This window comes from Musca autumnalis, unplaced genomic scaffold (assembly GCF_047663935.1).
Source record: "Musca autumnalis isolate F117 unplaced genomic scaffold, ASM4766393v1 scaffold_2, whole genome shotgun sequence".
NCBI lineage: Eukaryota > Metazoa > Arthropoda > Insecta > Diptera > Muscidae > Musca > Musca autumnalis.
In genome coordinates this window covers 162,806,604-162,829,213 of record NW_027411755.1, presented here as the reverse complement: position 1 = coordinate 162,829,213, position 22,610 = coordinate 162,806,604, and the positions used below count along the sequence as shown (strand labels likewise).

Here is a 22,610-nt window from a genome sequence, read left to right as displayed (position 1 = left end):
TATTTTCAAAATCGCGCTACAGGTCGCAATTTTGATCGGATCGTCACGAAATTTAGGGAGTTAATGGGGGTCCTACAGAGGAAGAAGCCTATTGATTTTGGTGATGGTCGGATAATATTCAGGGGTCGAAATGGACAATAATTTATTTGGAGAAAAGGTCAACGTTTTATTTCAAAGCCAATAGCTCTGTTTCTTTAAGAGGTATATCAAAAGCAAAACATGGCAAGGAAAGTAGAAAATATCACCTTTACAACGATGTACAGTAGGCTGTCGTAGGTGGTCAAACAACAGAGATATCGCAATAGTTGGTAATACATCCCATTTTCCGATTTCCTTGTAATCACGCTACAGGTCGCAATTTTGATCGGATCGTCACGAATTTTTTGGGAGTTGATGCGAGTCCCACAGAGGAAGAAGCCTATTCAGTTTGGTGATGGTCGGATAATATTTAGGAGTCGGAATAAGCAAAAAGCTTATGTGGAGATAAGTCAAAGTTTTTTCTTATGCGAATATCTCCGCTTCTGGTAGGAGCATTCCAAAAAGAATACCCGCCAATGGTAGAAGAAAAGATCTCCTTTATATTGATGCAAAGTATGTTTGCGTAAGTGAGCAAACTACCGAGATATTGCTAAAGTCAGTAATATATCAATTTTTTTCACGCTACCGGTTGGAATTTTGATCGGATAGTCACTAGATTTTGGGGGTAGATGCGGGCCCCACAGAGGAAGAAGCCTATTAATTGTAGTGATAGTCGGATAATATTTAGGGGACGGAATGGGGAAAACTCATGTGGAGACAAATTCAAAGTTTTATTCTGTGTGAATATATCGGCTTCTAGTAGGGATTTCCAAAGGCTAAGCCTGTCAATAGAAGAAGACAATATTACCTTTAAATTGGTGTAAAGTAGGTTGGCGAAGGTGGCCAATTTTTTGCAATCACGCTACAGGTCGCAATTTTGCTCGGATGGTCACGAAATTTTGGTTGCTTATGGGGATCCAGAGGATATTATGTTTGATGGTATTCGGATTATATTCCCTAAAAGAAATGTTTACCAGTGAAAAGCTTATGCACAGGGGTAGTGGTGTAGGGTAACACATGGTCGGCCCCGTCCCGACTATAGCCTTTGCTCACTTGTTTTTTTGCTAATATGGTATGCACGGTAACTCTAGAACGAATGAACCTAATTTTCCTGGCCAAAGCCCCATTTGTTATCGTAACCGATTGTTAACTTCTAAATGGAATTCGATAGTAAACATGTTGAAACAAAGTAAACCTAAAGCTGGGTACACATTGTCAGTTTTGAATGTCGATATTTCGCAATTATCGATAACTGTCAAACCGTCCAGCAACCACAAAACATTTTGTGGTTGTATGATGAATGACAAAAATGAAAAATGAATGAAATGAAAATGAACACTAGCAAGCAACAACAAAGCTGTCATTCAAAACTGACAATGTGTACCCAGCTTAAAAATTAGGTCAAAATATTATAACGTGCGGGCGCGGTGAGCTCCTTGATACGACAATTTCCCCCATTTTGGAAAATTTCTGGAGAAAGAAATAGCTATATCTCGGAAACTATTGTGTCCATTCTTACTTTTGTTAGTATGTAGGTAGAATTGTGGCCTTTCTTCTTTTATTTTCCGTTTAACTCCTTGAGGAGTGTACTACCTTTAAGAAACGCTTTAATAAATTACCCAAGCGTTTATACAAAGTGGGTTATTTTATTGTTCCTCGGGTATTAAATTTTAGTGAATATATAACTTTAGTGGAGTAGAACTTTTCGATGGAAGGATGCCTGAGAATATCCTCTATCAGCCTGTATGGGAAATGTTGCCAATTTTATACCCTCAGCATTTATGCTAACGAGGCTATATAGACTTTCATACGTGCAGAATGTGCCTCATCAAAATAATAATTTTAGATCCCAAGTATGTTTGGACGAAATGTGTTTCAGACAATTTGGAGTCGATTTTGCAATGTCCGTCCGTCTGTCTGTCTGGCTGGCTGGTGCCCACGGCAGCTCTCGAACGGTCCACTCCTTCAGATACCTCCTCCACAAAAGTTCGAAAATTGTGCGCACGATAACTCTTGAAGCGAGTAACCATACTTTGCACATCGTGAAATTTCTATAAGACATAGATGAGATTACAATATGAATTCTATCGGCCCACTCCTTCGGGTACCTCCCACACAAAATTTCGGAAAAGTTTAGTTTAGGACTTGCTCTCGAATCGCTTTGATTTTTGTTGTAAGAAATTGTATTCACGGCCTCCCAGACGACGGTACAAGTTTCATCTGGGGCGAGTTCATACTTTTTGAGCAAATAACCTGAAAGGTGCAAAAAGCCCCTATGACATCGTGTGCAGTAGTTGGAGTGCAAGATAACTCTTGAACGGATCAACCGATTCGGTCCAAAAATTGGACTTAGAAATATGTTGTCCAATCTTAGTATATGTTCAAAGATAAGCCATATCGGTCCACTCTTTCAGGTACCTCCACCATAAAAGTTCAAGATAACTCTCGAACGATACTGTCAGTTCGGTCCAAAATTTGGACTTAGTAATATTTTATCCAAACTTAGTTTTACTATGAAGATAAGCCATATCGGTCAACTCCTTGTGCGCACGATAACTCTAGAAGGAGTGACCGATTTGATCCATACTTTACACATCCTAATATATCTACCAGATATAGATCAGGTTCGAATAAGGACTATATTTGTCCACTCCATCGGGTACCTCACACACAAGGTTTCGAATAAGTTCACTTTAAGACCTTCTCTCGAATCACTTTGATTATTGTTGAATCACTTTGATTTTTGCCTCAATTACGACGGTAAAAGTTTTTTTCTTGGGGAAAGTCCATACTTCTTGAGAAAACAGCCCAAAAGGTGTAAAAAAACCTATGGCACCATATGAACTTTTCTATAGGAAAAGTCATCGTCGATGAACTTTTCTACAGGAAAAGTCATCGTCGATGAACTTTTCTACAGCAAAAGTCATCGTCGATGAACTTTTCTATAGGAAAAGTCATCGTCGATGAACTTTTCTATAGGAAAAGTCATCGTCGATGAACTTTTCTATAGGAAAAGTCATCGTCGATGAACTTTTCTATAGGAAAAGTCATCGTCGATGAACTTTTCTATAGGAAAAGTCATCGTCGATGAACTTTTCTATAGGAAAAGTCATCATCGATGAACTTTTCTATAGGAAAAGTCATCGTCGATGAACTTTTCTATAGGAAAAGTCATCGTCGATGAACTTTTCTATAGGAAAAGTCATCGTCGATGAACTTTTCTATAGGAAAAGTCATCGTCGATGAACTTTTCTATAGGAAAAGTCATCGTCGATGAACTTTTCTATAGGAAAAGTCATCGTCGATGAACTTTTCTATAGGAAAAGTCATCGTCGATGAACTTTTCTATAGGAAAAGTCATCGTCGATGAACTTTTCTATAGGAAAAGTCATCGTCGATGAACTTTTCTATAGGAAAAGTCATCGTCGATGAACTTTTCTATAGGAAAAGTCATCGTCGATGAACTTTTCTATAGGAAAAGTCATCGTCGATGAACTTTTCTATAGGAAAAGTCATCGTCGATGAACTTTTCTATAGGAAAAGTCATCGTCGATGAACTTTTCTATAGGAAAAGTCATCGTCGATGAACTTTTCTATAGGAAAAGTCATCGTCGATTAACTTTTCTACAGAAAAAGTCATCGTCGATTAACTTTTCTATAGGAAAAGTCATCGTCGATTAACTTTTCTATAGGTCATCGTCGATGAACTTTTCTATAGGAAAAATCATCGTCGATTAACTTTTCTATAGGTCATCGTCGATGAACTTTTCTATAGGAAAAATCATCGTCGATGAACTTTCCTATGGGAAAAGTCATAGTCGATTAACTTTTCTGTAGGAAAAGTCATCGTCGATGAAAAAGTCATCGTCGATGAACTTTTCTATAGGAAAAGTCATCGTCGATGAACTTTTCTATAGGAAAAGTCTTCGTCGATGAACTTTTCTATAGGAAAAGTCTTCGTCGATGAACTTTTCTATAGGAAAAGTCTTCGTCGATGAACTTTTCTATAGGAAAAGTCATCGTCGATGAACTTTTCTATAGGAAAAATCATCGTCGATGAACTTTCCTATGGGAAAAGTCATAGTCGATTAACTTTTCTGTAGGAAAAGTCATCGTCGATGAAAAAGTCATCGTCGATGAACTTTTCTATAGGAAAAGTCATCGTCAATGAACTTTTCTATAGGAAAAGTCATCGTCAATGAACTTTTCTATAGGAAAAGTCATCGTCGATGAACTTTTCTATAGGAAAAGTTCATCGACGATGAACTTTTCTATAGGAAAAGTCATCGTCGATGAACTTTTCTATAGGAAAAGTCATCGTCGATGAACTTTTCTATAGGAAAAGTCATCGTCGATGAACTTTTCTATAGGAAAAGTCATCGTCGATGAACTTTTCTATAGGAAAAGTCATCGTCGATGAACTTTTCTATAGGAAAAGTCATCGTCGATGAACTTTTCTATAGGAAAAGTCATCGTCGATGAACTTTTCTATAGGAAAAGTCATCGTCGATGAACTTTTCTATAGGAAAAGTCATCGTCGATGAACTTTTCTATAGGAAAAGTCATCGTCGATGAACTTTTCTATAGGAAAAGTCATCGTCGATGAACTTTTCTATAGGAAAAGTCATCGTCGATGAACTTTTCTATAGGAAAAGTCATCGTCGATGAACTTTTCTATAGGAAAAGTCATCGTCGATGAACTTTTCTATAGGAAAAGTCATCGTCGATGAACTTTTCTATAGGAAAAGTCATCGTCGATGAACTTTTCTATAGGAAAAGTCATCGTCGATGAACTTTTCTATAGGAAAAGTCATCGTCGATGAACTTTTCTATAGGAAAAGTCATCGTCGATGAACTTTTCTATAGGAAAAGTCATCGTCGATGAACTTTTCTATAGGAAAAGTCATCGTCGATGAACTTTTCTATAGGAAAAGTCATCGTCGATGAACTTTTCTATAGGAAAAGTCATCGTCGATGAACTTTTCTATAGGAAAAGTCATCGTCGATGAACTTTTCTATAGGAAAAGTCATCGTCGATGAACTTTTCTATAGGAAAAGTCATCGTCGATGAACTTTTCTATAGGAAAAGTCATCGTCGATGAACTTTTCTATAGGAAAAGTCATCGTCGATGAACTTTTCTATAGGAAAAGTCATCGTCGATGAACTTTTCTATAGGAAAAGTCATCGTCGATGAACTTTTCTATAGGAAAAGTCATCGTCGATGAACTTTTCTATAGGAAAAGTCATCGTCGATGAACTTTTCTATAGGAAAAGTCATCGTCGATGAACTTTTCTATAGGAAAAGTCATCGTCGATGAACTTTTCTATAGGAAAAGTCATCGTCGATGAACTTTTCTATAGGAAAAGTCATCGTCGATGAACTTTTCTATAGGAAAAGTCATCGTCGATGAACTTTTCTATAGGAAAAGTCATCGTCGATGAACTTTTCTATAGGAAAAGTCATCGTCGATAAACTTTTCTATAGGAAAAGTCATCGTCGATGAACTTTTCTATAGGAAAAGTCATCGTCGATAAACTTTTCTATAGGAAAAGTCATCGTTGATTAACTTTTTATAGGAAAAGTCATCGTCGATGAACTTTTCTATGGGAAAAGTCATCGTCGATTAACTTTTTTATAGGAAAAGTCATCGTCGATTAACTTTTTTATAGGAAAAGTCATCGTCGATTAACTTTTTTATAGGAAAAGTCATCGTCGATGAACTTTTTATAGGAAATGTCATCGTCGATGAACTTTTCTATAGGAAAAGTCATCGTTGATGAACTTTTTTTCTATAGGAAAAGTTATCGTCGATGAATTTTTTTCTATAGGAAGAGTCATTGTCGATGAACTTTTCTATAGGAAAAGTCATCGTCGAAGAACTTTTCTACAGGAAAACGTTCTCTCTTGGATGATCAGTGTTTTTTATATCTATTGGCCCCTTGAAAATGTACATGTGTTCATGCCTAATTTTTTTTTTCTAATTTAAAGAAAATAAAAACTTTTGCAACTTACCCTTGATCCCTCAGAGGTGGTAACGCAAGTGCCTCCATTGTAGCAACCCGTTTTTATACAATCTGTGTGAGCTTCAATATCTGTACTGCCACCTGAGGCTGGTACACCCAAACCTGTACCCACCGTATTGGAACTCTCCTCTTCTTCACTGCTCGCCTCCGTAACGGGATATTTTGAAGAAACAACAGGAGTTTGTGTACCATACGCGGGTGCGGCTGATGTTGGTGAAGTTTCGCTGGGTACATGAGCCGATGCCGTTGGATACGGTGATGGTGGTGGCGCCGTTGTTGGTGGCATTGTTGTTGGCACTGAGACGGAAGGCGGAGATGTAGATGGTCTGTAGGTGGGCACCGAGTAAGTTGTTGGTGGCACATATGTTATAATTGGCTTGTACTCTGTGGTGGTTGCCACTCGAGGACCTTGCGTTGTGGCCATTCCCGCCTGACCTGATATGGACGCAGTTGTGGCGGTTGTTGTTGTTATTGGCACATCGGGCAAATGTTGGGAGGTTATGTGTGTTGCAGACGTTGTTGGTGAGGATGCTGGTGACATTGTTGTGCTACCATGGTAATGATGATCTTCCGTGTACAGAGAATGCCCTGTTGTTGTAGGCGCATCCGGATGATGGGGCAGGGGATGTAATGTTGGTGGTCCTTGGTAATGGGGTGTAGTCTCATAATCTGTTTTACTAACATATGTTGTTACCGGATGATATATGGATGTTGAGGGTGTTGTTGTTACCGGTGTGTATGGGTGATAAGTGCGATTTTCGGGTATGTGAACGGTAACGGATATTCCGGGAGACATTGTGGACATTTCAATAGTTTCATAGTCAAATGATGAACTTATTGTGGTCACAGTGTACGTGGGACCTCTTATGGGCGATTGTGTTGTGGAGGCATGTCCACCTGAGGGACTTAAATCCATGTATTTCGTCGTTACCACCACTTCGGGGTATTCGGTAAAGAACGGTGCAGCTGTGGTGGCTATTTCGGGCCTTATTACAAAACGTGGCGTTGTTGGTAGACGATCACTTCCAGCATCGAAATCATGATCTCCCTCTTCTTCTGAGGATGATTTTGTTTCGGTTCTATCGGTTGATGGCCGTATGTGGCTGTCTGTTTCTGGTTTGTATGTTACATGTGGGATTTCCAAAGTTGGATAATAGGTTGGCATACCGTAGGTATACTTAGGTGTGGAATATTCAATGCCTATACTTGTCTCCACTGTGGTATAGTGATGTTGTGTGTATATCGGTCTTGTGGGGTGGACATAAATTCCTGTTTGGTCTTCATCGCTTTGACTGGTAGCACCTTCACTACCACCCACAGATTCTCCGGAGAGAGCTATTGTGGTGTACTCATCTACTCCACGACCGGGCGTTATGGGTTTGGCGGTGGAGGATATTTCTTCACTGCCACTTGTCTCATCGTAATGTGTGGCTGTTGTAGCAGTAACCTCTCCGCTGTGATCGGATTCCTCGGAACCCCTGGTTTCGCCATGGCCTGGTAATTCAGAACTTGGCCTGTCATGACCGTAAGTTGTGGGGCTTTCAGTGGTACCCCCGGAGGAAGGATGCCCATCTTCGTCCTCATCTGATGCAGAAGTGGATCCATGTATACTATGGCTGCTGGTAGTGGTGGGTGTTACATCTTCATCTGTGCCACTGCCAATGGGTTTCGTAATTGGTTTCTCAGATGACCCTTCTTCATCTCCTCGACCTTTGGTTTTATCATGACCCTTCAAGTCGTCTTCATCCTCTTCTTCTGTTTCATCTTCGTGTGACTTTGATGTCGAATCGGATACATCCTCTCCACCATCTCCACCCGATAGGGTTGTTTCTTCCAATGGAATTTTCACAGTTGTCATTTCCGGTGTTGGTCTAGGTTTCATTGTGGGTGGCGCCGTTGTGGAGGGTGCCGTATAATTGCAATCCAAAGAATCTTCACCAATCATTAGACATTCACACAACATACCCGTCAGCAGTGGCGGACACGAGCATGAAAATGTATCAACACCATCAATACAAACACCACCATTCATACAGCGTGGACCCAACTGACATTCATCGTATTGATATTCACATTTCTCACCATGATAATCGGGTACACAATAACACGTCGGCACTCCTTCCTCCATCAGGCACAGAGCATTATTCTGGCAAGGATTATCAGCGCATATAAGGATTTCTTCTTCGCAATTTGTCCCCGTATAACCCATGGGACAGGCACATACATAACTGGCCAATTTGTCCACACACATGCCACCATTTTGGCAAGGTGATGAGTCGCATTCGTTGATTTCATCCTGACAAATGCGTCCATGCCAACCGGGCGGGCATTCACAATAGAATTCGAGACCAGGTCCTTCGAGACATTCACCACCATTTTGACAACGAGCTCCAGTGCCTGTGATGGTGATGGTTGTTGTTGCATCAGCATCGTAAGAGGGTCATCAAGCCAATGACATGATGTATGTGTGTGTGTTGAAAGATAATAAGAAAATATTGTTTTTGGTGAGAATATAAGTATGTTATGATTGTGATGGGTAAATATTTTAGGTATTGGTCGGTTGGTTGGTGGTCGTGTCAAAGGCGACAGTGGTTAGAAAGGTGAATAAGTTTTGTAATTTATTTGCAAAAGTTTTGGTTTCGGAATTGTAACTTGGAACCTAAACATGTGATAATGACTGCTTATTTGGTGTAAGCCTAAAAATATGCATCAGACATTGAAAATTAATCAATGAATGAGAGGCAATCATATGTGAAGAAATGGATTTTTAGGAATATCAAAGGAGTGGATTTTTTAAAATTATATTTCAAGAACTTTTAAGGCGTGGATTTTTATGAAATTATTTTTCAGGGACTTAAAAGGCTTGAATTTTTTTAAATTATTTTTCAAGGACTATCAATGGCGTGAATTTTTATGAAATTATTTTTCAGGGACTTAAAAGGCTTGAATTTTTTTAAATTATTTTTCAAGGACTATCAATGGCGTGAATTTTTATGAAATTATTTTTCAGGGACTATCAAAGGCGTGCATTTTTATAAAATTATTTTTCAAGGAATATCAAAGGCGTGGATTTTTATGAAATTATATTTCAAGGACTAACAAAGGCGTGGATTTTTATCAAATTATTTTTCAAGGACTATCAAAGGCGTGGATTTTTATCAAATTATTTTTCAAGGACTATCAAAGGCGTGGATTTTTATCAAATTATTTTTCAAGGGCTATCAAAGGCGTGGATTTTTATCAAATTATTTTTCAAGGACTATCAAAGGCGTGGATTTTTATCAAATTATTTTTCAAGGGCTATCAAAGGCGTGGATTTTTATCAAATTATTTTTCAAGGACTATTAAAGGCGTGGATTTTTATCAAATTATTTTTCAAGGACTATCAAAGGCGTGGATTTTTATCAAATTATGTTTCAAGGACTATGAAAGGCGTGGATTTTTATCAAATTATTTTTCAAGGACTATCAAAGGCGTGGATTTTTATCAAATTATTTTTCAAGGACTATCAAAGGCGTGGATTTTTATCAAATTATTTTTCAAGGACTATCAAAGGCGTGGATTTTTATCAAATTATTTTTCAAGGACTATCAAAGGCGTGGATTTGTATGAAATTATTTTTCAAGGACTATCAAAGGCGTGGATTTTTATGAAATTATATTTGAAGGACTATCAAAGGCGTGGATTTTTATGAAATTATATTTCAAGGACTATCAAAGGCTTGGATTTTTATGATATTATTTTTCAAAGACTATTAAAGGCTTGGATTTTTATGAAATTATTTTTCAAGGACTATCAAAGGCGTGGATTTTTTTGAAAGTATTTTTCAAGGACTATAAAAGGCGTGGATTTTTATGAAATTATTTTTTAAGGACTATCAAAGACGTGGATTTTTATGAAATTACTTTTCAAGGACAATCAAAGGCGTGAATTTTTATGAAATTATTTTTCAAAGACTATTAAAGGCTTGGATTTTTATGAAATTATTTTTCAAGGACTATCAAAGGCGTGGATTTTTTGAAAGTATTTTTCAAGGACTATAAAAGGCGTGGATTTTTATGAAATTATTTTTTAAGGACTATCAAAGGCTTGGGCTTTTATGACATAATTTTTCAAGGACTATCAAAGGCGTGGATTTTTATGAAATTATTTTTCAAGGACTATCAAAGGCGTGGATATTTATAAAATTATTTTTCAAGGACTATCAAAGACGTGGATTTTTATGAAATTACTTTTCAAGGACAATCAAAGGCGTGAATTTTTATGAAATTATTTTTCAAAGACTATTAAAGGCTTGGATTTTTATGAAATTATTTTTCAAGGACTATCAAAGGCGTGGATTTTTTTGAAAGTATTTTTCAAGGACTATAAAAGGCGTGGATTTTTATGAAATTATTTTTTAAGGACTATCAAAGGCTTGGGCTTTTATGACATAATTTTTCAAGGACTATCAAAGGCGTGGATTTTTATGAAATTATTTTTCAAGGACTATCAAAGGCGTGGATATTTATAAAATTATTTTTCAAGGACTATCAAAGACGTGGATTTTTATGAAATTACTTTTCAAGGACAATCAAAGGCGTGAATTTTTATGAAATTATTTTTCAAGGACTATCAAAGGCGTGAATTTTTATGAAATTATTTTTCAAGGACTATAAAAGGCGTGGATTTTTATGAAATTATTTTTCATGGACTATAAAAGGCGTGGATTTTTATGAAATTATTTTTTAAGGACTATCAAAGGCTTGGGCTTTTATGACATAATTTTTCAAGGACTATCAAAGGCGTGGATTTTTATGAAATTATTTTTCAAGGACTATCAAAGGCGTGGATTTTTATTGAATTATTTTTCAAGGACTATCAAAGGCGTGGATTTTTATGAAATTATTTTTCAAGGACTATCAAAGGCGTGGATTTTTATGAAATTATTTTTTAAGGACTATCAAAGGCTTGGGCTTTTATGACATAATTTTTCAAGGACTATCAAAGGCGTGGATTTTTATTGAATTATTTTTCAAGGACTATCAAAGGCGTGGATTTTTATGATATTATTTTTCAAGGACTATCAAAGGCGATTATTTTTATTGAATTATTTTTCAAGGACTATCAAACTCGTGAATTTTTATTAAATTATTTTTCAAGGGCTATCAAAGGCGTGCATTTGTATGAAATTATTTTTCAAGGACTATCAAAGGCGTGCATTTGTATGAAATTATTTTTCAAGGACTTTTAAAGGCGAGGATTTTTATTGAATTATTTTCCAACGACTATCAAAGGCGTGGATTTTTATGATATTATTTTTCAAGGACTATCAAAGGCGTGGATTTTTATAAAATTATTTTCAAGGACTATCAAAGGCGTGGATTTTTATGAAATTATTTTTCAAGGATTATCTAAGGCTTGAATTTTTATGAAATTATTTTTCAAGGATTATCAAAGCCGTGAATTTTTATCCAATTATTTTTTAAGGACTCTCAAAGGCGTGAATTTTCAAGGACTTTCAAACACTTGAATATTATTTTAATGACCACACCATTAAATCTCCTTTACCACTGTGCCTTAAGTAAAACCCTTGTGTGTTCTTTTCTTGTAGCCAAAAGAACTCTTTTCCATGTTTATTTTGAGTTTCTTTCGTACGTCAACGTCGTCGCCATTATTGTCGTCATTGCAGGTGCCCAGTACTTACCCGTTTCACAAACAGCCACATCTACTTCACAATGATCACCCAAATAGCCCGGTTGACATGTACATGTGTAACCGTTATTACGGTCACGACAATGTCCACCATTCTGGCATGGATTTGACATACACTCATCGACATTCTCCTCACAATTTGTACCTGAAAAAAGAAGAAAAAGTGGGATAAAAGGATAAGAACAATGTTAAAAAAGGAAGAAGAATATGTTGTTGTCTTTTTATTATTTTTTGTTGTTCTGTTTTAATGACAATAATTGTTTTCCCGCAGAGGGTTACCAGAATCAGAGACACAACGCATTCGGCAGTCAGTCAGCCAGCCAGACAAAGATAATGGTGTCGAACAAAAGGAAGAAAATTTCAGGAAAATTGACATCATAAAATATTAAAACACCTGAAATGAGATTTTTTCTTCGGTTGTTATTCGACTAGAGGGAGGCATACGCGGCGTGAGTTTGTTTTGTATTAAATTACACCTCTTTTAATCGTTGCATATTTGTTGCATATTTGGATTTGTATTGTCTCGTCACTGTTGTTTTGTTATTTAAGCAATTGAAATGTGATCTTTTGTAATTAAATTTAATTTAACAATTTATAACATTTATAGACGTGATATAAACGGTATATACGACAATATTGGACAATTGCTTGTTAGAGAATTTTCAATTTAAAATTAGTTTGGTAGTTAGAAAGTTTTCTTCTTTCTTTCTTTTTTAATGAGACGGAAGGTTAGGGTGAGTGTTAGGGAGGTGTCTGGGTACTATAGTAAGGTAAATAAAATCCTGTACTAAAGGCGATTTATACTTTGAGGATTTATATTGCTCACTTGAATATGGCACAGAAATTACTGTTTAGCCAGTGTCAACAAAAAATTGTGAAAGACGTCTAAGAACCTATAACAACCTATACGGCGCACCTGAACCAACTTTAAATGGAAGGTGCTTTTACTTGGGAAGGTTTTGCGGTTTCTGAAACTACAATGTTCATAGATGAGAAAAATCACAAAACAAAAACAAAAAAAAAAAAATAAATCGCGGTCAAAGTTCACATTTTTAGGTTTTTTAGGTCTTCATGATTTTGCTTGGAGACGGCAAGTCATATCGAAATGAGACTAAAGAAAATGTTGTAAAGAATTTGCTCTGCTACAACATCTTTAGCCTCATTTCGATAAGACTTGCCGTCTTCAAGAAAAATTATGAAAACACACAGGTGTACCTTGATCAAAATATTCATTATACATCAGGTGAATCCGAACCGCTGCTAGCCATTTTGATGTCCTTCCATGTTGCCATGACGGTAAACCTAACACAAGGCCGCGATTGATTTTAAGTTCCTTAAGGACGTCTTGGAATTGAAAACTGCCGCAGCCTAGATAGAGTAGAAGTTGAGTGATTTCCATACAGTGGATCTTGTAGTGGAGGACCTACTACAAGATCCATTGCATTGAAATCAAGTGATACATTGAGGAATTGTGGAATACTCTTCGTCTCACCGTTGATTAGGAATTGTGGAATATTCTTCGTCTCACGTAAATACGATGTATTGCTCGACGCATTCCACCACACCAAAGCTCCATAGGCAATAATTGAGCGTACGATGGTCGTAAAAATCCAATGACCTGTGGTCTCTGGTCAATCCCCTGCACTTGCCAATGGGTTATATCGGCTGACGAATTTTGTATAGCCCCCATATACATAACAATACCTCCCGATTTTGACGATTTTAGCTAAAATTTTTAGCCAAACTAGCTATAATTTGACATTTGAGGTTCTCACGAAACTTCTCCAACAAAAATCGTCGACATAGGTTCCCCATATAACGGAACCTCCGGATTTTCGGTATTATGAAGGTTGGGGCCTCAATATCCCACCGTAATGGCGGAAATTAGGTAATTAGTCTTCGTTCGCGGTATAAAACTTTCCACCTGAAATAAAAGCTTTCCACTTCCCGATTTTCGGTGTTTGTGGCCTCAATATCCCACCGAAACGACTAACAATTTGGTATTTAGTCTTCATTGGGGGTACAAAACTTTCTTCCTGCAATTTTTCGGCATTGCTCCACGTCTTTATATAGCCCCCATAGAACGGTCCCTCCCAATTTTCTGTATTTTGAAGAGTTTGAGTCCAACATCCCACCGAAATGGCTGAAATTTGGTATTTGGCCTTCGTTGAGGTTATACAAATTTCCACTAGAAGACATGTTCCAATGCCGATAGGGCCACGTCTTCATATAGCCCCCATAGAACAGTACGTTTGCAAGTATTTTTGAAAGTTTTAGCCACATTATTCAACGAAATAACTGAAATTTGGTATTTAGTCTTCGCTAACGGTACAAAACATTAGCCCTAATTAAAGGTTCCCCCCCCCATTTAAGCTTTTTTGAATATCTTAGTCACATTTTGTACGGAATTGGTTGTTGTGGGGGTACAAAACTTTCTACCTGCAATTTTTCGGCATGGCTCCACGTCTTCATATAACCCCTATAGAACGGTCCCTCCCAATTTTCTGCATTTTGAAGATTTTGAGTCCAATATTTCAACATTATTCAACGAAATAACTGAAATTTGGTATTTAGTCTTCGCTAAAGGTGCAAAACATTAGGCATGAATAAAAATTTTGCATGAATAAAAAGACAGACAAATATTTAAAATACTTAAGAAAAATGTGCTAGATATGTTTAACTACATGCAATTTATTCCCGAATTTTGGACGAAAATAGCTAATTGCCGTCCTTCTGTAACAATATTTGAAGTCTAATATGAAAATAAATGTTGTCAGCGTTTGGAAATGCAGAGGAACGTAAACCAGGTTTAGGTGAAGTAAACACATTTTTGATTTTTACTAGGTAAAAATCGTAAGTTTCGTTTTATATTTGACATAAAGTGTATAGAAGTTTTAGAATACGGTTTCGAAAATAATTTTATGTCGAAAACTGTGAGAAATTATGATGAAAAATGAAACTGTACAAGTTTTCATACTGTCTGCGTACGACTGAAATTCTACGCTAACTATGAACGAGGGTTATGGCTGCCAAATTGCAAAAATAATGGTTTTTACTTCTTGAAAATTATATTTCTTTACCGAAGGATGCAAAATGAGTACAAAAATGTCAAAAGAATGAAGTAAATTGTCCAGGAACGAACGTGTGGTAACCTTTTGAAGATAAGTTTTATTTTCGGGGAAATTTTCTTCCTTAAAAATTTATTATTCCTCGTAATTGCCGGTATGTCTTGACATAAAATGATTTTCAAAACCATATTCAAAAACTTCAATACATTTAAACAAATAATAAAAACAAAAAATGTGTTTACTTTTCAAAAGCCCGAATTACGTTTCTTTGCAATTCCAAACGCTGACGACATTTATTTTCATATTGGACCTCGAATATTGTTACAGAAGGACTGCTGTTAGCTATTTTCGTCCAAAATTCGGGAATAATTTGCAATAGTTAATCATATCTAGCACATTTTTCTTAAGTATTTCAAATATTCGTCCGACTATTTATTCATGCAAAATTTTTAATAAAACAAGTAAAAAAGTATCAGTCGGCTTTGTCGATAGAGATATACCCTCAGCCTGTGCAAATTGAAACACTTCTTTCACAAAAAACTTATGTATTTAGGGGGTTTCAAAATTTTGGTCTCGTATGAACCGACAAAAATGTTGATTAGGATTAAAGTTCAAAAATTTAGCTGAAAAGGTACTTAAAGGAATGGGCCGACATAGACCATGGGGGTGCCATAGGGGGTTTTTACTTACACCCTTCGGGCTGTTTTTTCAAGAAGTATGGACTTGCGCCTGAAACAACTTTTACCATCGTAATTGAGACAGCGAATGTAATTTGCTTCAACAAAAATCGAAGTGATTCAATAGCAGGTCTTAAAGTGAACTTATCCAAAATTTTGTGTGGGAGGTACGGGATGGAGTGGACAAATATAGTCCATATGCGAACCTGATCTATATCTGGTAGATATTATGAGAATGTGTAAAGTATGGACCAAATCGGTCACTCCCATCAAGAGTTATCGTGCCCACAATTTTTCCGAATATTTTTGAACTTTTGTGGGGTAGGTACCAGGGTTTCGGAGTCGGAGTCGGAGTCGGAGTCTACGAGTCGGAGTCGAGCAATTTTGCTGGAGTCGGAGTCGGAGTCTGAGTCGAAAAAAATAACTCGACTCCGACTCCGGGCAAATTTTTTTTCTACGTTATAGATATATAACCTTAAATTTGGAACAAGAACATTTCTTTAAAATGATTATTTATTTTAAAAGAAAGGTAAAAGAAAATATAAATGCAAATTATATAATATACTAAGTTAAAGGACAATTCACAGGTCATTTACTATCCTCTGAAGTGTAGTCTATTCATCCCTATTTTGTTGATCTAATTGATTCTTCACATTTTTGCAAACAATAGTGAAGTTCTCTCAATCGAATTAAGATTGGACCTTTAACCTCTTTCGTCAGAAGTCTTGCTGGTCTTCTCACAAAGGTCTATAGGTATTCTCATCTGGTTTTTTTATGAGAAGTCATCATTGTCTTCTATTAAAGACATTGTGGTCTCTATGGGAAATCTTACTGAATACACTGTGACACAAAGCGGAAGTTAAGATCTGGGGGAGGAAAATTCCTTTTGGGAATGAAAGCCCCAATTGAGAACCCCAAAGGATCCCATAGCTGAAATTTCTGAGTCATGACATAATGATTTTTTTGATTGACCCTCATCAATCATTGTTAAAATAGCTTTATATCTCTTTTTGGAGATATTGTTTCATCATTTTTAGATTACATGTTTTCAGTTAAATGGAATGACGAACCTTTATGTCAAAGATGCTGTCCTTCTAGCTTAGTTTCTTCCATGTCCTTTTTGTTCTTGAACTCATAAAGTAAAACAAAATGAAATTTTCTACAAAAATGCTCTACCGAAATATATATGTAGGTTTCCCATATCCAAGAAATCGATATTGTCACGTTTTAATTGTCCGTTATCAGTTTTACCCGTTACTTTCTCAAAAAAAAAAAAACGTATGTTTATGTATTTCGGTAAATTTCGCATAATGTATTAACTATATATCAAATTCGGATGGTTACGCTTCTGAATAAGGCATCATAAATTCTTTGTTGGTAAACAGAAGCCTCACAAACGGCGAATCTTTCATCTAGGATTCATTAAATACTCAATGAGGGCTTTAGATGTAGATATTCAAATAACCGAATCTGTCAGAGTTTTCTGCACATTCAATAGCATATACGAAATTCAATGAAATACATAATCGTATAGTTTTCATAAGAAAGGATCGGGTAAAAGTGATAAAGGACAACAAAAACATGACATGAAGCGACACTACATAAAATTTTCCTAGCAACATATTTGTAGTATATTTTCATGCACGAAATCTCATCGTTTGCTAATTTTTTCAGTTCCAGAAAACATCCATCTGCCTTCGTGCTAAGTATATATCTGAAATATTTCAATAAAATTATCCACTCCACACCAAAGTTCAAAATGTGAGCGCTGAATTTTAGTTTAAGGGGTGATCCCTATTTATAAATTTCAGAAAAAGGTAGAAAGTATAAATAGCATAGAATATGTGGTCAAATTTTTAAGTCGATCGGAACAATATTGCCTCAGTATGAGCGTTGGATGGGAACAATTTATTTTATTTTGTATGCAGCATATAAACCTTGTTTTTCTCGAAATCGCCGACAAAAATATATGACAATTGCTTTATTAGTTTTCGAGATAGAGTTGGCACCGCAAAATGTTTTAATGAAAACAAATTTTCGTAGACTACCTCAAACCTTCGTAATATTTTTCTCTTTCAGATGAAAAAAAAAAATTCTGCCAAAAAGTAACGTAGTTTTCTCGAAAAAAAATCATGAAAAATGGCTTTAATTTAAATTGCTTATAGTTTTTATTGCATGTAGTCCTTACGATTTGTATTGCCCCATCATTTTCAAATATTTTGAAGGCTTAAAGATTTTCTCACGCGGAAGATATCCGTCCAGAATATACTCGTGCAAAAAAATGAAAACCGACAAAAACTTTCTAACTTTGCTATTTTTCAATGTAAGATTCGGCAGAAGCAGTATTGATATGTTCGAATGTATTCGAACAAATGCCCTTTCTAATGAATAAGTAAGACAAAACTAACACATTAGCCTATATAGGCCAAAATATAGGAAAAAGTTAAAAATTTGTGCACATTTTATTAATTTTTAGTGGTATAGGAATTCACTCTCGGAGTCGACCCGGAGTCTGAGTCGGAGTCGGAGTCGTGAAAAAAAACTCGCCTGGAGTCGGAGTCGGAGTCGAGCCAAAAATACCTCGACTCCGAAACCCTGGTAGGTACCTGAAGGAGTGGACCGATATGGCTTATCTACGAACTTAAACTAAGTTTGGAAACAATATTACGAAGGCCAAATTTTGGTCGGAACCGGCATTTCCGTTCGAGAATTATCTTGCGCTTCCACCCATAAACATGGTGTCATAGGGTTTGTTTTTCAACTTTCAGGCTATTTTTTCAGGAAGTATGGACTTGCCCCTGTGGAAACTTGAACCTTCGTATAGGGGACAGTGAATACAAGATGTTACAACAAAAATCAAAGAGATTCGAGAGGTGGTCCTAAACTTAACTTATCCGAAATTTTGTATTTGAGGTACCCGAAGGGGTGGACCGATTGAGACAATTTTGGAACCTTATCTAAGTCTGGTAGACATTTCACGTTGTACAAAGTATGGACCAAATCGGTTACTCCCTTTAAGAGTTATCGTACGCACAAATTGTCCGAACATTTTTGAAGTTTTGTGGGGGAGGTACCGGAAGGAGTGGACCGATATAACCCATCTTCGAACTTATACTAAGTTTGGACAAAATATTACGAAAGCCAAATTTTTGACCGAATCGGTTTATCCGTTCGAGAGTGATCGTGCGCTCCAGCCAGCCAGACAGAGGGACGGACGGACATGGCTAAATCAACTCGCAATAGTCTGAAACGGATTTCGTCCAAACATATTTGGGGTCTAAAGCCATTATTTCGATGAGGCACATTTTGCCCGTATGAACGTGTATATAAACTCGTTAGCATAAATGCTGAGCTTATAAAAATTGTAAAAATTGATTTCAAAAAAATTATTTTTTTTTTAAATCTCATATAAAAACACTATAAAAACTAAATTCAAAAAATGTCCATTTGTGTAAAAATACTATATGTATTTAATATGCCCATGTAATTTCATTAATTTTAAAAAAGAGTCCTAGTGACCCCTTCCCCTAAATAAATTTCTGCATTCGTTTCTGCTCTTGGGCATCTTGCTGTGACAACATAACTGTTCCCTAAAAGTACTAGTCCACTAATGTTAGAATTTCACTAAAAGTAAGTACCTGAGGAAAAATAAAATAGCTCACTTCGTGTAAAGGCTACGTTAATTTATTGAAACGGTTCTTACAGGCAACAATCCTACCTACCTACCTAAAAACAATCAACACAATATTTGTTATAGTTTCCCCGAAAAAGCAATTTCTTTCCCCAGGAATTTCCGAAATTGAGAAAAATGTTCGTCTTTAGGAGCACAACCCGCCCACACCTTCCAATGTTTTGACCTAATTTGCTGGTTTACTTAGTTTCAATATGTTTACTATTGAATACCATATAGAAATTAACAATTGGCGACGTCCAAAAATTGGGGTGTTGACCAGGAAAATTGCTTTCTGAACAAAATGCGCCATTCTTACTTGTTCCTTTTTAAATACCTTCTAGGCGTATAATTAAACTTCCTGTCATTGTAATGTATACGCCAACAGTACATTTACCTTCAAAGCAAATGTGTGTAAATAGCCTCTATTATGAGCATAGTCGGATTCGCATTGTCTACTAATTTAATTGAATGCAATTTTCTGCAATCTAAAGATAATCGAAGGACAAGTCTAATCTTATTTGTCGCCACAAGGTATGGCCTCTTTTTCAAAGACATTTAGTGCCGTTGGTCAGCATAATCAGATTAACGCACAGCTGCAACTAATAGTGCTGGCTGGCCGGTGTTTAGTCAAAAGAAGCAAATTAAAATGCAAAGCAGACAATAGACAACCAATGACATTTCAAAGAATTATGCGAACTTTTTCAATACTTTTGTTAGAAATGTATTTTCTTTTGTTTTCGAGAAATTACATGGGAAATTAATTGGCAAACTAGGAAACGATTTGTGGTGGTTTAGTTTAGTTTAGTTAAGGAGCTATAATAGGAGACAGGAAACTACTAGAATCACCTAATTAAGGAATATTCTTGTCTAATCGTCAAAAATATTATCTTTTTGGACGTAAATACAGAAATAAAAAATTGTGAAATTGTTCACAATTGCCCTGATATTGACTCTTACTTCTTCTTTCGTATTTGAAATTTATAAAAGAAACCAATTCACCTTTGTCATTATTTGTCAATCAATTTCTATTTCTCTTTATTGAGTTTGACATCAACTATTTTCATTTTACACAATTTATTATGTATAAATCCTCTTTTTAAAAGTTAAGAATAGTTTGTCTTTTTTAGTGGATATCATTTAGCATAACTATGATTCCCATTAGTTTATTTGCAAATTTATTTTATTCTACAGCACTTTGACATTTTATATTAAGAATTATTTTTATTTTTTCAATTTAGCAATTTGAAAGCTTTGTTCAAATTCACTTAAATGTTATTTCTTCTTTTTGTTTTGTATGTTCAACAAAATGGTGAAAATTGAATTAAATTTAAATCAACCACTTGTCATGAGAGTGATTTTTAGTGTCAATTTTCATCAATAACCAAGCTAACATGACATTTAAAATGCCATTTTGTTAAAAAAGAAAAAAAAAAAAAAACAAAACAAAATAACAACAAAAACAATGAAAAGGGGTTCAGCCTGACATATTCTCGAAATAAATGTGTCCATTTTAATTAATTTACCATAAAAAAATTGTGCAATGTGAAAATTGGTTGAAGGCTAAAAATATTATTTTTTAAGTGCAAAAACAACAGCTACAACCACAACAACAAAAATAACAGTAATGAAAATCCAATTTATATTGCATATGGTTTAATGAAAACTATATTTGTTATGGTTTTAATGGAGATTTAAATTATATCTATAACATTTAGTTGAGTAAACTGAGGACACTTCATGAGAAATTTTTATAACTACGAAGGCAACTATATAAATTTCTGGCCTAGACAACACTACGTCACATGTTTACAGAGACACTTGTTTACAGAGACTTTAAAAATCAATCAATGTAAAATATGGAATTAAAATTTTTTATAAACTCTTCTCGCTTTAATACAAGCATTATATATGTATAATAACACTATGCAACACTGAAAATGCAAACAACTTCTAGTATGCATTTTTTGAAAGTACATATTTAGACTACAAAAACCCCAGTAGGGTTTTGTCCTGTCAGATCCAGTTCGGGTTTTATGGCCTCATCTAAACAGGGCTAAATCTACACTTTTTTGCATTTATTAGGCCTTTATCTCAGAAGCGAATAGGAATTTGGCCTTGCTGTCCTTAGCAATATTGTAGCTCTAAACTTGTAGAACTTATTTTTTGAAAAAAACCACATAAGAAAAGCTCCATCTAGGGCATCAAAAACTATAAAATATAGAAAATTTTACATAATTGCTGAAATTCTGGTCAGTACCGGCTGAACTATTGGGAGTTGAACCAAGTAACCTTTTGCAAAAATCTTCCAAATAAAGTTCTCAACAATTACTTAGAACATTCTGAAACTCTAAAATGCTTACTTCATGTTGTTTCAGTGGTATTTGCATTATATTTTTTACAACACGTATTTCAAACACAGTTCACACCAACAGTTTATTCTCGCATTTCGGATTTCACTACTTTATTGACATTTTTATTAAATCGTCGTTGAAAAATGCACTGAAAACAACGGGATAGAGGCATTTTACAGCAATGACATGTTCTGAAGAGTTGTGTATTACATTCCAGGGAATATTTTTCCAGCAGAAAATATTCAGAAGAAATTAACGGTTTTGGCGATACGATGCGAAATGTATAAAAATTGTGGCATTTTTGCATATATTTTGAAATTTGAGGCAATAAATGTAGTTTTTCAAGTTTATTATTTCTCCAAATATTTTATTCTTGTCCTAACCTACAAATTTGCTTCAGAGGTCAGAAGAAGATTCGCATTGGTTTCAGAGATATAGCCCCGAATTTCATTGGAAACTCAATATTTAACCATGTTTAGATGGGGCAATAAAATCCGAGCTGGATCTGACACAACAAAACCCAACTAGGGCTTCTTGTCGTTCGGGTCTGTACATTCAAAAAATCATCAGTTCGAATTGTTTGCACAAGATCACCTTAAAAATGTTGCACAGTTTAATCCCACAAAAACATATGAAGATCGGATCATCCGTTTTCGAGCTATAGTGGGCACCGCATTCAAAAATGCCAGTTCGAGAAAACTTTAAAACTTCTATGTTACATACAAATCACAATGAAATTTTATACCCTCAGCATTTATGGTAACGAGTGTATATATCAGGAAAAATGTCTAAAATTGTCTTTTCCATTTCAAAAAAATCAAAAAAAAAATTTTGATACTACATCAATGATTTTTGGTACATAGATTAAGAAAAAAATCTGCATTCCAAATCTGTTTTCGTTACTATGTTTGATCGTTGCGCGCAATATATATGACCGTTTTAATTATGATAATTAGAAAAAATTCTAAAAAAATCGAGGCTTAATATAGTTAGCTGTTATATCCTATTATCGTTAACTGAATTCGTAACCTTTGCGATGATGCA

The 22,610-nt window shown here is 35.5% G+C and overlaps 1 protein-coding gene and 1 long non-coding RNA gene across 2 annotated transcripts in view; one reads left to right on the top strand and one right to left on the bottom strand.

Moving 5' to 3' along the window:
- Positions 1–22,610, bottom strand: part of LOC141394801 (protein eyes shut-like) — a 423,861-nt gene that overhangs the window by 199,736 nt on the left and 201,515 nt on the right. Inside the window, 2 exon segments of the mRNA XM_073969695.1 lie at positions 6,093–8,500; positions 11,790–11,942. Of these exon segments, the coding sequence (XP_073825796.1) occupies positions 6,093–8,500; positions 11,790–11,942 (2,561 nt within the window).
- The window catches only part of LOC141394803 (uncharacterized), a 340,204-nt gene that overhangs the window by 181,236 nt on the left and 136,358 nt on the right, over positions 1–22,610 (top strand). The window lies entirely within an intron of this gene.